Genomic DNA, 14,337 nt, shown 5'->3' with positions numbered 1-14,337 from the left:
TCTAGGAGTCACCCTAATTATTAACAGAGAACGCTCGGCCCATGAACGTCTTCCAGCCAGAAGAACGCAGACTCAGCCATGGGGAAAGGTTTACTGTCTTTTATTAGCAAAACATAAATGACAGGGATCACACCAGGAAAACAAACATTATCCAGAACTCTCATCTTCTAAGCATGTGCCACCTGGTTTAGAAGACATATCAGCTGATTACATTGATCAGGGTGAGCTGGTTACATATAGTGAACCTAAATGTTAGTCCTATGATTAGAGAACCATGTCTAGAAGCCCCTCCTAAAACAACCCCTACTAATATCAGTCTACAATGTTGCAGGGTCGCAAAAAGGCCATTGTCCCCTTGCAACAAATTATCCCCCCGTGAAAGGTGAATCTGGATTAGTCAGAGCGTGTTCTCCCATCTCCATGTTAATAGCAGTCAAGCATGTGCAAGCTAAATATATGAACGTTTTGCATCTTGGGGTTTCAGCTTTGGCGAAAGATATAAACACATTAGTATATACGTGTATCTGTCCTCTTACCTACATGGGTCATAAGCATGTGCTTCATGCATATATGCAATAAACTAGTGCATGTTCGTGTAACTTCATGAATGGATGAATATGTACTTAATGTCTAATGCAGCCACGTCGTGATGTCTGTGATGACGTCATTGATTTCTGACTTTGCAGTTAGTCGACTTGCTCGATCAATGTCATTTCCATATCGTCCAAGTCATCGATTGGTTATGGTCTGAATGGTTGTCTGAGTGAATAGCGTTTCTCACACCTGCGATACATCGAAGTTTGTGGTGATGGCCCCAGAAGTGAGGCACATCTGTCATTTCTCTGCCCTCGTGATGAGGATCGTGTGGGGGGTATGAGGGTTAGATTTTCCACCCCCATCTGCAGAATTGACTATAGCTTTGTCTTTTCCAACTTGCATTACTGCAGCTCTATGCACCTCGTTCTCACTAAATTTCAACACTGAGAAATTAAGCTAATTGAAAACTGCATAGCAAGATTTGTGATCTCAGGCTCTACAATGGCTTCCCTTTGAATTCAGAATATGCCTTAAAATTATCTAGTTGATATAGTCAAATACATGCTTAACATATGGTCCAAATACCTCAGAACCCCTCTGATCCTATACAGCCCAACCAGGGATTTCAGATCATCTGGAGAGAAGCTCTTGATGAAACAGCCCAAGTTCAAAATGCAGAGGCAGAACATTCACAACAACCGCTAGAAATTCTGGAATGATCTGTCCAAGGTCCTCAGGAGAAAGCCAGTGGAATACCAATTTAAAAGGACCTTAAAAACTACGCTGTTTAAGTTGGGGTTTTCCAGAATTATAAGAATCTTATCCCTCTCCCTGACAACCAAATACAGAAATTATGACGCAGTTTCCATGGTGTTGTAGGCTCTTCCATTACTAGTTATGCTGCACTAGTGTGTTCACTATACATTGTATGCTGTTAAGTAAGGATGTAGTTCACATTACCCTGTGCTACAATTTGTGCGAATACACTACCCATGTCAGCCAATCCGTTTGTTCAAATTCACTACCTATGCCCCTCACCCAAGTTTCCCGTCCCGGCTGCTTTTTTGAGGCAATTTTTTTGTACATTGATAAACTATGGAATTTCAATAAAATAAATTAAAATACATGATTAGGCACAACCAACATGAGTGTGTTCTCAAAGTGACAAAACAGACACAAATTAGCACTGACAACATGATTGTATTCATACACTGGCAATACTTGAATAAGTTGGCACTGACAACATCAGAGAGTTATTACAGTAGCAAAGCTGGGATAAATTAACACAAAGAGCATGAGTGTGTTCTTCCAGTGGAACTACTGAATTGTATTGCCATAGACACCACGGAAATGTCTACTTACAGTGCCAGCATTGGCATTGTTACAAGAGTGACAACATGAATGCGCTCTAGGATACATTGACACAGCTAGCATTAACTTATTTTATAATCGCAGTGCCATATATTGTGGCCGCAAGGTGCTTACAGTGGCAATGATGCCACATATTGTGGGCACAGAAACATGCAATTGAAACGCTATTCAGCATCTTTTGGGACCTGCTGTTTATTTGATCTTTCCATGTATTACCCTACAGGACTGACTGTAAAATTCATGACATTTTACCCAATTCTTTATTTAAAAAAAATGTGCAGTTAAATGCACCGTTTGACCCTCATTTTAAAGGTTTTCTTAGAGGAAGGAACCTCTCGGATCCCCATTGGTTTGTTCAGGCACTGTAACATCACTTGGCCACTTGCATTCAATGCTGGGAAATTGTTGTACCCCTCCTGGTAAATAAAACTCAGCAGCTACCGCTCCTCATGTGCCAAACATAAAAAAGGGACAAAAGGAGAAAGAAATAGCTCAACCGCCCTCACTGTTTCTCAGACTATGATATTTTAGTGGCTGACCAAGTCTTAAACCAAATATAGACATTTTATGTAAAGATGAACACCTTAATGTTATATCATTGCAAAATTGCATCATGCCCTCTAAAATGAAGTTGGAGGAACCATTTTAATGTGCTCCTTAAAAATATGCATGAACATTTTTTTTGTAAATCAAGGTAATATTCAAATTACAGCCGCGCACAAATTTCTCTGGGATAGTTGAGGAATTATAATGTGGTCAAATTGACCATGTGTGTGGTATCGGTGCATCTCTGGACCATTTGCCACATAGGCCCTCATTACCGTTTTGCCATTATCCGGCAAGTAATTTTGGCAGGATAACGGCAAAACTGCCTTACCGTTTCCGCTGCCAGATATCCCGGTATTACCCCTAGTTCCCAGCCCACAAAATCTGATGGAACTCCATGGGATGGGATTGCCGTAATTACTGCCACCGGTAGTACCTGTGCCTGTGATTCTGGCATTTATTTGCCGGTAGGGGCCTGAACTCCTAGCAGGCCATGCCTGCCGGTGATTCACTGCCCGCACGAGCAAACTTGTGTTTCCCCTGTCTGGAAATAATTCCAGCACCGGAATGACCATACATTTTACCGCCATTGTTTCTGGACCAGTGAACTCCTAGTGTTGATGGATCGAACTATTCCTCTCTACTTGCAATGGATAAGTAGTCACTCATCACTGTTATGAACATATTGAAAACGTAATGTATACAGAGATTTAGCCCTAAAGGATTGCAACATCAAGGTGTTTGCCCTGACCCTAACCCTCTATTTAACCCTAATGCTGATTCTAAACTGAATGCTAGCTCTCACCCTACCTTCCAATCCATCCCTAATCCTGACCAATGCTTAAACCTTATCTCAACCATAGTTCTTATTGGTTACACTAACCCTAACTCCGGATATGTTGTTGGCCTTAATCCTAATCTTTGATGAAGTTCCATTTTTCTTACCTGTATGATAATATAAGGTGACAAAGGGCACAGGAAACATACCTGACCTGTGATGTCAGCTGTTATGATCGATTATTCGACAGAGTTTGGGAAGAGGATGCAGTTTCCTCAGCCTGGCCCTTGTAAGAGACATTTGGCCTCATTCCGAGTATGGAGGTAGTCATGGCGCTATTTGCGCCATGACTACCTTCCACACCGGTACCGACTCCGCCCTGGTTCAATGGGGACTTACCGGTCTAGTCTGACCTTTGCGGGACCGGTAAGTCCCCATTGAAAAATCCATTCCCCATTCCCATTTGAGCCCCCATAGGGCTCAATGGGAATGGGGAAGTAGCTAACAACGGTACCGCACATTGCGGTACCGTTATTAGCTCCGAAGTCCCTTAACGGGTCCCGTCCACAACGCCTGGTAAAACCAGGCGTTAAAGGAGGGACCCGCTAAGGGACCTTGGAATAGGGCGCAAAGGGATTACTGGCACCGCTGTCCTTAACGGTGCCCGGTATCCCTTTGCGCCCTACTCGGAATGAGGCCCATTTAGTCACTTGAAAGAGTGGAAGCACCGTTGATAGGACATGGCTTTTCTGCAGTGCATGCCATGTAAATTGTCATACTTGCTCACTCCCTTGCACAAAGTTGCTTTTTCTGAAAAGTCCCCATTTTACCCACACAAAGAAGAAGCAGAGCACTCATCTGCAGGAGAAAATGTAATTTAAATTCACTGATTCTTTTGCTTATCATTCAGCAGCATGTCACTTGACTTGCTAAACGCCCCCTCACTCATGATTAGGAGGAACTCATGTACTGTTTAGCCGCTATATCCTCCATCCCTCACGGGGGTTTCAGACAGTCTCTCTAGTGGGTTTATGGCTGTTTAATCACTTAGCCCCTCCAGACTAGTTATACATCAAGCACCGTCTAATTACAGTTTTAGATGCAACATCACTGGTTTGCCAATTACTTTCAGAGAAGTTTAGCACTGTTGGCAATTCAAGAACCCACTTCAAAGAAAATGCAGATTGTATTGCCTTCTCCATTCAAGTTTTACTCGGCCGACCCTCTTCCTTCAGCCCCAAATAATTCAACAGGGGCTGGAGAAGCACACCTTAGCAATTATCCACCCATTCACTTGACTTATTTTGTTAATATTTTTTGAGAGACAGTTGTTCCAATATACTATTAAAGTAAATAACATGAAACTAACATACTGTTAATTTTCATTGCAATATATATACTCCTGAATCATCAAAATTGTACTTTTAGGTTAGGGGCCTGCAACCGTTTGCTCACCAGATGTTTTGGACTGCAAATCCCACTAAACTCTCATCAATGACTTTGCTCGCTTGTGAAGCTGGGAGCTGTGGCCCAAAACATCTGGTGAGTCACATGTTGCAAACCCCTGTTCTAAACGAAGAGCTATTCTATTTAGGATTTCTATGGTGAAGAAATACAGACACACAGAAAACTGAAGTCGGAAAAAAGAAAAAAAGTGTGTACATGAATACATTTATTTATCGCCCATGCCTGTTTCTTTTACCAATTCTCACCTTGTGGGCTCTTTTTATTGTTATCAAAAGGGAATCCAAATGGGAAGACACTGTGGAAACCTTTGAAAGTGCCTAAGATAGTTTACAGCCCATTTCTAGTGATGGAAAACAGATCTGTAACCAGCCGGTTGCAGAGTCCTTCATAGTGGCTGCTCTGCTCAATTACCTATCATATGGACCTTTTGATTCTTTGTCCTGAGGTTTACATAGATGATCCAACACATACTCAAATTAGGGAGCTAGTTAGTAGGACGAGTAACTCGTGGTCTGTAGGTTACCTATGGATCTCTGCCAATGTAGAGGAGCAACTGTGTGCATCTGCAGGTGTTCCCGCCCACCTACCTCCCGTGTATTGGAGACATGAGATTGTGCTGTGCCTAACACCAGCCCTAATACCAATACTGCAGCGAGTGTTTGAAAAAAGAGATCCATTGAGACAACCCTACCGAATGTACCCTTGACGTGATGATAAACTGCAGGAGGGAAAACCTGAAGGAATATGAAAAGGGGCTAACAAATGCATTGATGACGTGATAAGGAAGTGTGCACGATGTCTCAAGATAAAGAAGTATTACAAGATATGAGTCCTAGAAGACAACGAAGATGCAAGAAGTCAAATGAACTATCGACGTAGACAAGAAGAAAACTACGCAATGAACGAGATGTTGAAGAAAACAGAAGTTCAATGCATGTAGAGACGCTGAAACGTAAGATGGATTGAGTCATCATAGAAGCTAGCTAGAAGTAATGAATAGAATGCAGGTGAAGCTGCCATTGTAAAGACACGGGACATTGGTATCGTGAATTTAGTAAGCCAGGACCCATGCAGCGGGAAGGGAAAGCTGTGTCGCAGCAAGAATAATAGGCTCATAGAGCTGCATGGCGAGGCTCTCTGGTCTGGCGTCAAGATTGAAGCAACCAAGGCCAGCTATCTATTCTGGAAAGGAGTGAGCGTGCAGAGGATGAATCTTCACTTGTTAGGTGAAAAGAAAGAACACCGCGGATGCCAAGTTTTAATTCATTTAGAGCATTTAAAATCTACAAAATTGACCATATTGTGATCTTCTGTCACATGGGCCAAGGATGAAAATAGAGTTCGAACTTGGAGTCACAGACACGATAACGAGTGCCCTCAATCTAGTGCATTCACAAAGATGAGAATACTCTACAAGGCCAAGTACCAAGACAATTTCATGGCAGAAGGCATGGGTGATGAGAGATGCTGGGCTAATTGGGTGGTGGGGTAGTTTCATCCCTATCTCCTTGCACCTGGGTCAGAGCTTACGTGCTGCTAAATGAAACAAATGTTCCAGACATGGTTCAAGAATGCCAACCAATTGTATTAGTTCATATAATACAGGACCTTATAGTTTGAAGACCAATGAGAAACTCTGTAGCTAATGTTTCTAAAATTACATGTTTTTAGAGGTAGCCATAAGTTGTCTACCTGATAACGAACAGCCAATAACAATCCTAGCTCCTATAGAAAAGTATATTTACATGTCTCCCATAAACAATCCCGACCCGTGATAGGTTTTTTCACTGTTGCCACGTAGTATGAGGTCACTGTTGTATTTTTCATATAAAAAACATATTTTGTGTAGCGATCATTGAGAAACGGAGCGTCCATTCGTTGTAAACTCCCTGTTTTAGATATGTGTTAATAAAACAGCACTTTACCATCTTCCTGAGTTGGTTCTGTTATTTGGACTCAGAATTATTCTGGTGTATTATCATCCCTTCCATATGCACGTTCCTAAGGGCCATAAGCTCACCACATTTACTGAACCCACTGAGTGATCTGAAATTCCTTGACAGGTTCTCTTATTCCTCTCAACCTGCTAGGCTGTCCATTTGCAAACAGTCACTAACAAAAATCCTTTCTCTCCTACTGTGCCTTGCTCCCTGCATGTTGCAACAGCAACTCTGCTGCTCTGCGTTGATCCCTGCATGCTGGAACAGCAACTCTCTTACTAAGCTTTGATACCTGCATTCTGCAACTCCAATTCTTCTACTCTACCTTGATCCCTGCAAGCTGAAAACTGCAACTCTCCTGCTCTGCGTTGATCGCTGCATGCTGGAACAGCAACTCTCCTGCTCTGCTTTGATCCATGCATGCTGGAACAGCAACTCTCTTACTAAGCTTTGATACCTGCATTCTGCAACTCCATTTCTTCTCCTGTACCTTTATCCCTGCATGCTGCAACAGTAACTCTCCTGCTCTGCGTTGATTCCTCCATGCTGCAACAAAACCTCTTCTTAATCCCCAGTTCTGTTGTTTGTTCTTACATTCTGTTTATTCCAACCTAACTAGATAAGGACAATCTGAGCTCCGCAGTTATACCTTATTAATATTTGCATTTGTTAACTTGTACACCTTTTGGACACTGCAAATAAATGTAGACCACAGTAAAGATGAATAAACCGTGGCTTGTCTATGTTTGTCTCACTAACATTTTCATTTGACATACAATATCTGCTGCTTTGTATCCTAAACCAAACATCTATACATAGAAAAAAACAAATGTGAATGACTTTTCTAGACAATGGGCATCATTATGGGGTTGCCGAAAAATCTGCCGGTAGGCAGCGGGTTTCCAGAAACCCTGTAACAGCTGTACCACCGCCTGATATCCTGGTGCAACCGGGATATCATAAGGGTGGCAGTTATGGTTATTCCACATTTCCATGGAGTCCTGCAGGACTCCATGGAAATGGGAACACAGGGGGAAATGGGAGCATGGAAGCACCAACCCCATTGCTAACAGTGCCAGTACTTCTATGACAACCATGCTGGTAGGGGCCTGAAAACGCGACAGGTCAGGCCTGCTGGGGGATCCATGGCCCCTACCGGCATCATTGTAGTATGGCGGTCTGGAAAGGGTGCCATACGTTGCTACCGGCACCCTTATTTCTGGGCTGCCATTCTCAAAATAAGGCCCAATGTATTCAGGTTTTTCACTATATAATTCACACCTGAGTACTGTTTCTCTATATGTATGCATGCAACTTGACATTGACAATTCCTCAAAAATGTAATTAAACATCTTTGACATTTTATATTTGTAAACATTATTTGTAAATACTTGGGTTTCTCAAACCCTCTGTTGTTTTTGTACTATTGGGACAGTGGGAACTACCTCATTCACTATTTTCAAGGCACCAGGTTTACACTCACAATACCTAATTTCAATGTATTCATTAAGGAATAGAGTTCAATGTATGGATGATGAAAGACAGTAATCAACTGACCTGTAATTCCACATTTCCATTTGAGATTTGTGGAGCTTCCAGAGATCCCAAACTGTAGCAGACTCCTTTATTGATGATGCTTTATAGGGTTTCAATTTCTAATTATAAATCTCAAAGTAAAGTACACACACTTTTCGCTCTCTTCCCATTTCCAGTGATATTGTCTTTAAACAGGACTCCCAAAAGAATTTTAAATGTAAATGCTATCTTGTATTTAAATATTACTTGGGAAACATGTTGAAATTATCTTGAGTCTCAGGTACTCACTCTTTATTTGTCTTTGAAAGACCCAGGGCAGTTATGGACTTCGACTGGCCCCAGGCAGCTCACCAGGTAAATTCTCCCCTCATTCTGTGCCTCTCCTCAAAAATCCATCTCAGATAATATGGTCTAGCTTTTGGGAAAGGCATGCAGTGCAGTCAGGAAACGGCCCTCTCAAAAATAGCTCTCCAACAGCCACATCGAGTTGGTATCCAATCTGCCTCTCTTTTGTTAGACAGCCTCTCTTGCTTTTCTGTTTTCTTAAAAAGTTCCCTTTTTAATAGATGTTTGAGCTTATATATGTAATAAACTCTACTCATCCAGTATCATTTCACAAAGTGAGTACCTGAAACTCCACATTATTTCAACATTTCCCCAAGAAGTAATTACATCTCAGATAGCCTTTTAAAGTATTTTGGGTGCTGTGTTTAAAAACCATATCAATGAAAAGGGGAATAATGAAAAGGGGAATAATATGAAGGTTCCTGTACTTTGTGATTTATATACATCACTGTAGTAGCACTCTCCTACAATATAGGATTGCTGGCAGCTTTAGAAATCTCAAATTGAAATGTGTAATAATAAGGCCTTTGATTGGTGTCTGTCATCACCAAAACATAGAGATCTAGTGCCTGATGAACACACTAAACTGTGGTATTAGATTGGACAGACCCTGTGATAGGTTCCCATCACTTTCTCGCACCCACTAGGGGCATCCTCCTGCCTTCTATTGACCCATTGAATTGTATGAGTCACAAGAGTGATGTGTCAGCTGAAAACAAGACCCTATTCACGAGGGAGAATCCAATTTCGAACTAGGATACTTATGTTTTTAATTATTGTCTACATGAGCATGATATTGGTGAAAATAACACACTTATATCCACATAATATTCTGAATCCAGAGGTATTATTTATGCTTCTGCCACTTCATATATGATGTAGGTATTAAAATATGCACATTAGGCAAACATCACACATTTTAATATATAACATTTACATGCATATGGTTTGTGTTTTTCTTCTAAATCTGCATTTGGTGTTTTAGTGAAACAAATGTTGAACAATTACAACTAAATTGCCAAAACATTTGTAACAGTGCCTTTACTATACATTTGGCTAAATTGTATCTGTGTGTGACTTGACCATTATCAGCAGAACTGATCTATTGTTTTCAGGATGGCTTTCTACTGAACGGTTTAATAGGATACTCTCTATTAGCTAATATTTAATGTACCATGCACACATTCTTTGTGGAGCTTATTCTATTCCAAGGCCTGGGTTTAAGGACCTTTGAAGGCATCTGCTTTTTTGAAGTTTAAAAAAAGTGGTCATTAAGACACGCTTTAACCATGGCAATATTTGTCTTTCAGATTAGCTTAGACAAATTAGACCATGTTTTGGCCTGAATTTCTAATCGAATGCAGGTATTTAATATTATCAATGGGGTTTTGAAAGATGGCCTTTTGTCTTAGGTAAGCACAGCAACTCTGCTTATATTAATGCATTGGTGTGAGTGGTATGGCAATGGGAGTCTGGAGACTTTTGTCTCTGAATATCTTAAATGATGGATATGTCTGCATGGGCACATGGTTTGAGGTGAACTAAAAATCGCAGCTTATACATTCACAGAATGTCAATGCTGCATGAGATATGCACATTTACATGTAAAAAAGGGTCAATATAAGCAATTTTTACTGTTAACAGCCGTGAAACAATATGTTTTGCTATCCACAGACATAAATCGATCTCTTACGTGACATGTAATACACATTTTGTATATAATTTCCTAATAGAACACTAAAATTCAAGTTGCAAAGTTCATCATATCACCTTTCAAATGGTAGAAAACATGCATAAGCATATTCATTGATATTTTTTTTTCAATAATGCCTTCACATTATTACTGGTTTCTCTAAAATGTTGCCCATCATTATTTACCTCTTGCTGTGCATAATTTGTATTTGTATTTATTTGTTTATATAGCGCTTTACTCCAAAATGCTGCACATTTTGACAACTTGATACATAAAACAATATAACGGTAGAAGCAAATTACAATTATGAATCAGTCCAACAAAACAGTAAGAAGAGCAATTAAAGTGAAGGGAATAGGGAGAGTGGTGCAGTAGGACTGTGAGGGAGAGGGGGGAGGAGGAGAAGGAGGAGGGACATTGAAGGGGAAAGGGTGAGAGAGGGGTGGTGGGGGAGGGTGGGGAGATAACGAAGGGGAAAAGATAAAGGAAGGAGGGGAAGGGGTTTCAAGGCGGGGAATGGAGAAGGAGAGATTTAAGGGAAGTGCAGAATGAGGAGAAGGTAGGAATCGAGCAGATTGAGAGAGATAGGGAGTTCCAGTGCAGGGGGCCAGGAGCTGGAAGGAGCGGAAACAGCAGGGGGCACAAGGGGACAGAGGTACAGTGAGAAGGAAGTGGTCAGCAGAACAAAGGTAGCGGGAGGGAGTGTAGAAAGAGAGGAGGGAGGAGAGATAAGGGGGAGCAAGAGCATGGAGAGATTTAAAGACTAGGCAGAGAAAGATAATGATCTTCATACACTTTCTTAAGATGCGTGGACCAAGTCACTTCTGTAATGTTTACATTTGGGGCCCTACTGGCCTCTGATAGTTCTCTCTTACTAATTATTGACCAACATGATATTGACTCATTCTCAAGAATCACATGATGGATCATGATAATTGGCACGATCTTAAAGCTTTTATTTCTTGCAATTAGATTCTTGCAATCTTTACATATTTGGCAATTTCTGAGTTCCTAGTATCCATTTATTAACTGTAAGAGTGGCATTTTCATACAGCAGGTTTGTAGAAAACGATTTGGCAATTTATGTGCAAATTTGGCAAAATTGTCTGGTAGTCTAAAGTGATCTAAAATAGCTTTGTTTGTTGGAGTAACTGATATTCAATCTGACACCAGTTTTCCTGTCTTTCAAAACTTAAAGGACATATTTTCCAATATACCATAGTTTTCCGCCATATTTGAAATAGAACAGCTTACTTTCTATTATAATTTTGTTCAGTTTTAAATGTTTTCCACATCCTGAATTTGAAAGTATTACGCATCTTTTCATGTCATATTCCCAAATAAAGTGGCTTATTATCTCTGTTATGTTTCTAGGTACAAATATTAACACAGCGATCCAGACAGGCGCAAAGTTGCTCAGCGATTACATCAATCAGCATGGTCGCCATGAGCGTACTGTATCACTGATCATCTTCCTGACGGATGGACGGCCCACGGTTGGCATCACCCAGTCGTCAAGCATTTTGGGCAACACAAAGAATGCCATCCATGAAAAGTTCTGCCTGTTCAGCATCGGCATCGGGGCAGATGTGGACTACAAGCTCCTTGAAAAGATGTCCCTGGAAAACTGTGGCATGATGCGAAGGATAGCGGTGGAAGAAGATGCAGCAGCGCAACTTAAAGGGTTTGTAAATACTTGCTAACATGTTGCCCACTTGGCAAGGCTGGCGGCATTTAGATAGCAGCAGTTTATTAAATGGATAGTATTACCATAAATGGCGGGGGATAACCTTTGACCTGAAATCATCACATATATTTCAGTTTTTTTACGCTTTGCAGATCCTATAACTTTTGAAAATCACAATATCACTACATATTTCAAATAATATTCACCCACAAAAATAACCAACAATAATGTGGCAATAAGACCTGGGGCAGCGGGCCAATACCGCCTCAGGTAATGCCTGGGGCCGTAGTTATAGGCCCGAGCGTAGCAAGGGCCTTAACCAAGCCCCTGGGCATTAGCTGTGGCGGTATTGGCCCACCACCGAGGGTTTTATTGCCATTAGCACCCCGGCCCGTTGGATCGGGGTGCTAATGGCATTTTTCTTTCTGTTTCGCCGCGTTTCGAAACAGAAAAAAAAAGTGCAAAAAAATGGCCGCCGGGAAAGGGAAAACGGAGTCCGTTTTCCCTTTCCAATGGCGGCCATCGGGAGCGGACGCGCTGGGAACACATGTGTTCCCAGCGCGTCCGCTCCCGAGAAAAAAAAAGAACCAGAAGGTAAGTGGGGTTGGGAGGGTGGAAGGGAGGGAGGGGAAGAAAAAACTAAATAAAACGTACCTGCGTCCCCGCTGGGGGACGATGGAAGCCTCCAGACGTGTGGAGACGCGGAGTGGGGATAGCCCGCTCCGAGTCTCCACACTGCTGGCGGCTGCTATCGTTGCCCAGCGGGGACGCAGGAGCAAAAAGGTAAGTGGGGTAGGGAGGAGGGACGGAGGGAAGGAAAAAGAAAAAGCTTACCTGAGTCCCTGGCTGGGGGGTGAAGGCAGCTTCTCAGTCGTGGGGAGGCTCGGAGCGGGGATGGCCCCGCTTCGAGTCTCCTCATTGGCTGAGGGGCTGCCACGCCCCCGCCGAGGACAAGGCGGCTGGAATCCTGGCAAGAATCTAAGGATTCTCGGCCGGGTAATGACCCGGCGAGAGCCAATCAGAATGCTTGTTGCATTCTGATTGTCTCTCGCTTGTTGCATTCTGATTGTCTCTCGCCGGGTACTATGATATGATATGATATGACATTTGTAACGCGCCTATACACAAGTGTTTCAAGGCGCGACGAGGCGGGGGGGAACAAGGGGAGACAGACAACGATCCTACTAGGCCAGGTGTCATTCAGATCACGCAAGTGCAAGGGTAGAGGGGAAGGGAAAAGTGCAAGGGGAAAGGGGGAGGGGAAAGTGCAGGGTTAGTAGAATACAAGATAAATAATAAGGGCCAGCTGGTGGCAAGTGAAGGGTAAGTGCAGGCAGGGGGCTGTCGGGATACAGAGACTAATGAGATACAATCAATAATCAGCAACCACGTGATAGTTTTGCCCACCTGCTTCCCATTTTATAAGTACACAAGGATCATCCTTCTCTCCCTTCCTATTTAATTTAAAATATACATGAACAAGCGCTATGTAAATCACAAAACGCGTCAAAAAGGGCATATCCCATTGGTGGCCTACCTCTGTTGTATGTTGTTTTTCTTTTTTTAATATTCAATAAACTTGTAGCCACTGGACCTCAAGTTTTTCTCTTTTTGTTGTGGGTTCCTTTGATTTTGACACGACTCGGAGTGCAGTCTTTGCTGCTTCCTGGCTCCTCCTTCTTTTGTATACATATATGTTTCTGTATATACCTCCATCACAGCTGATTAAGTGTAGAGCCTTGTTGGCAACCATACATGATTGACTCTCAGCTCACAGATCTTACTTTCGCATCAGGGAGACTTTGAAAAAAGACATCCGATTCCAGGTCAGCTATTGGATTTTGAAGAAGTCGGCTCTCTTAAAATCGAAAGTCTGAGGTTCCACTGATTAGGTTGTTCGGACAGATGAAACTTCAATTTGCTTACCCAGGCCATTGGGGAAATAATTATCTGTTGAAAATCAAACAATATGGCCATTTTAGTGTAAAATTATATTTTCTTACAAACACGGTTTAAGGTTTAAATTGAAATTGGCATTTCCCATCTGATTAGATGGTGAATGGTCTGCTTTCTAACCCAGATCAGATATCACGATATCCTACAACCAGACATCATTGAGTCGATATTGACATAAGGGTCTGCCATGCATTGCAGCCTTCTCAAAAATAAAATAGAGCATCTTGTCAACTTTGCAAATGGCTCAATTTCATTCAGTTTGGATGTTAGTTGGTTGCCAGCATCAATATAATGACTCTATGGTCAAGTTAAAGTTGGGCTGGCTCTCGATTCAAGGAGGTTCCGACTCTTTCAAACCATGTGCTCTTCATATATACCAGAGATTTCACCACCGCAATTAGCTTTCATGCCTGTTTCCCCCACGTGAAGCCACCTGAGGCTGGGTGGAGGAAGGTTTTAGGCCAAGCAGTACAAACATATA

General features: G+C 42.0%; 1 protein-coding gene across 1 annotated transcript in view; it reads left to right on the top strand.

Annotated features, from left to right (window-relative positions):
• Window positions 1–14,337, top strand: part of ITIH5 (inter-alpha-trypsin inhibitor heavy chain 5) — a 457,780-nt gene that overhangs the window by 404,104 nt on the left and 39,339 nt on the right. Inside the window, exon 9 of the mRNA XM_069629674.1 lies at window positions 11,588–11,897. Coding sequence (XP_069485775.1) covers window positions 11,588–11,897 — 310 coding nt within the window. The remainder of the gene's footprint in view (window positions 1–11,587; window positions 11,898–14,337) is intronic.

The sequence above is a fragment of the Ambystoma mexicanum genome, chromosome 12 (assembly GCF_040938575.1).
Source record: "Ambystoma mexicanum isolate Mex_15411 chromosome 12, UKY_AmexF1_1, whole genome shotgun sequence".
Taxonomy (NCBI): Eukaryota; Metazoa; Chordata; class Amphibia; order Caudata; family Ambystomatidae; genus Ambystoma; species Ambystoma mexicanum.
Note: the sequence above shows the minus strand (reverse complement) of the source record. Positions and strands in the feature narration are given on the sequence as shown.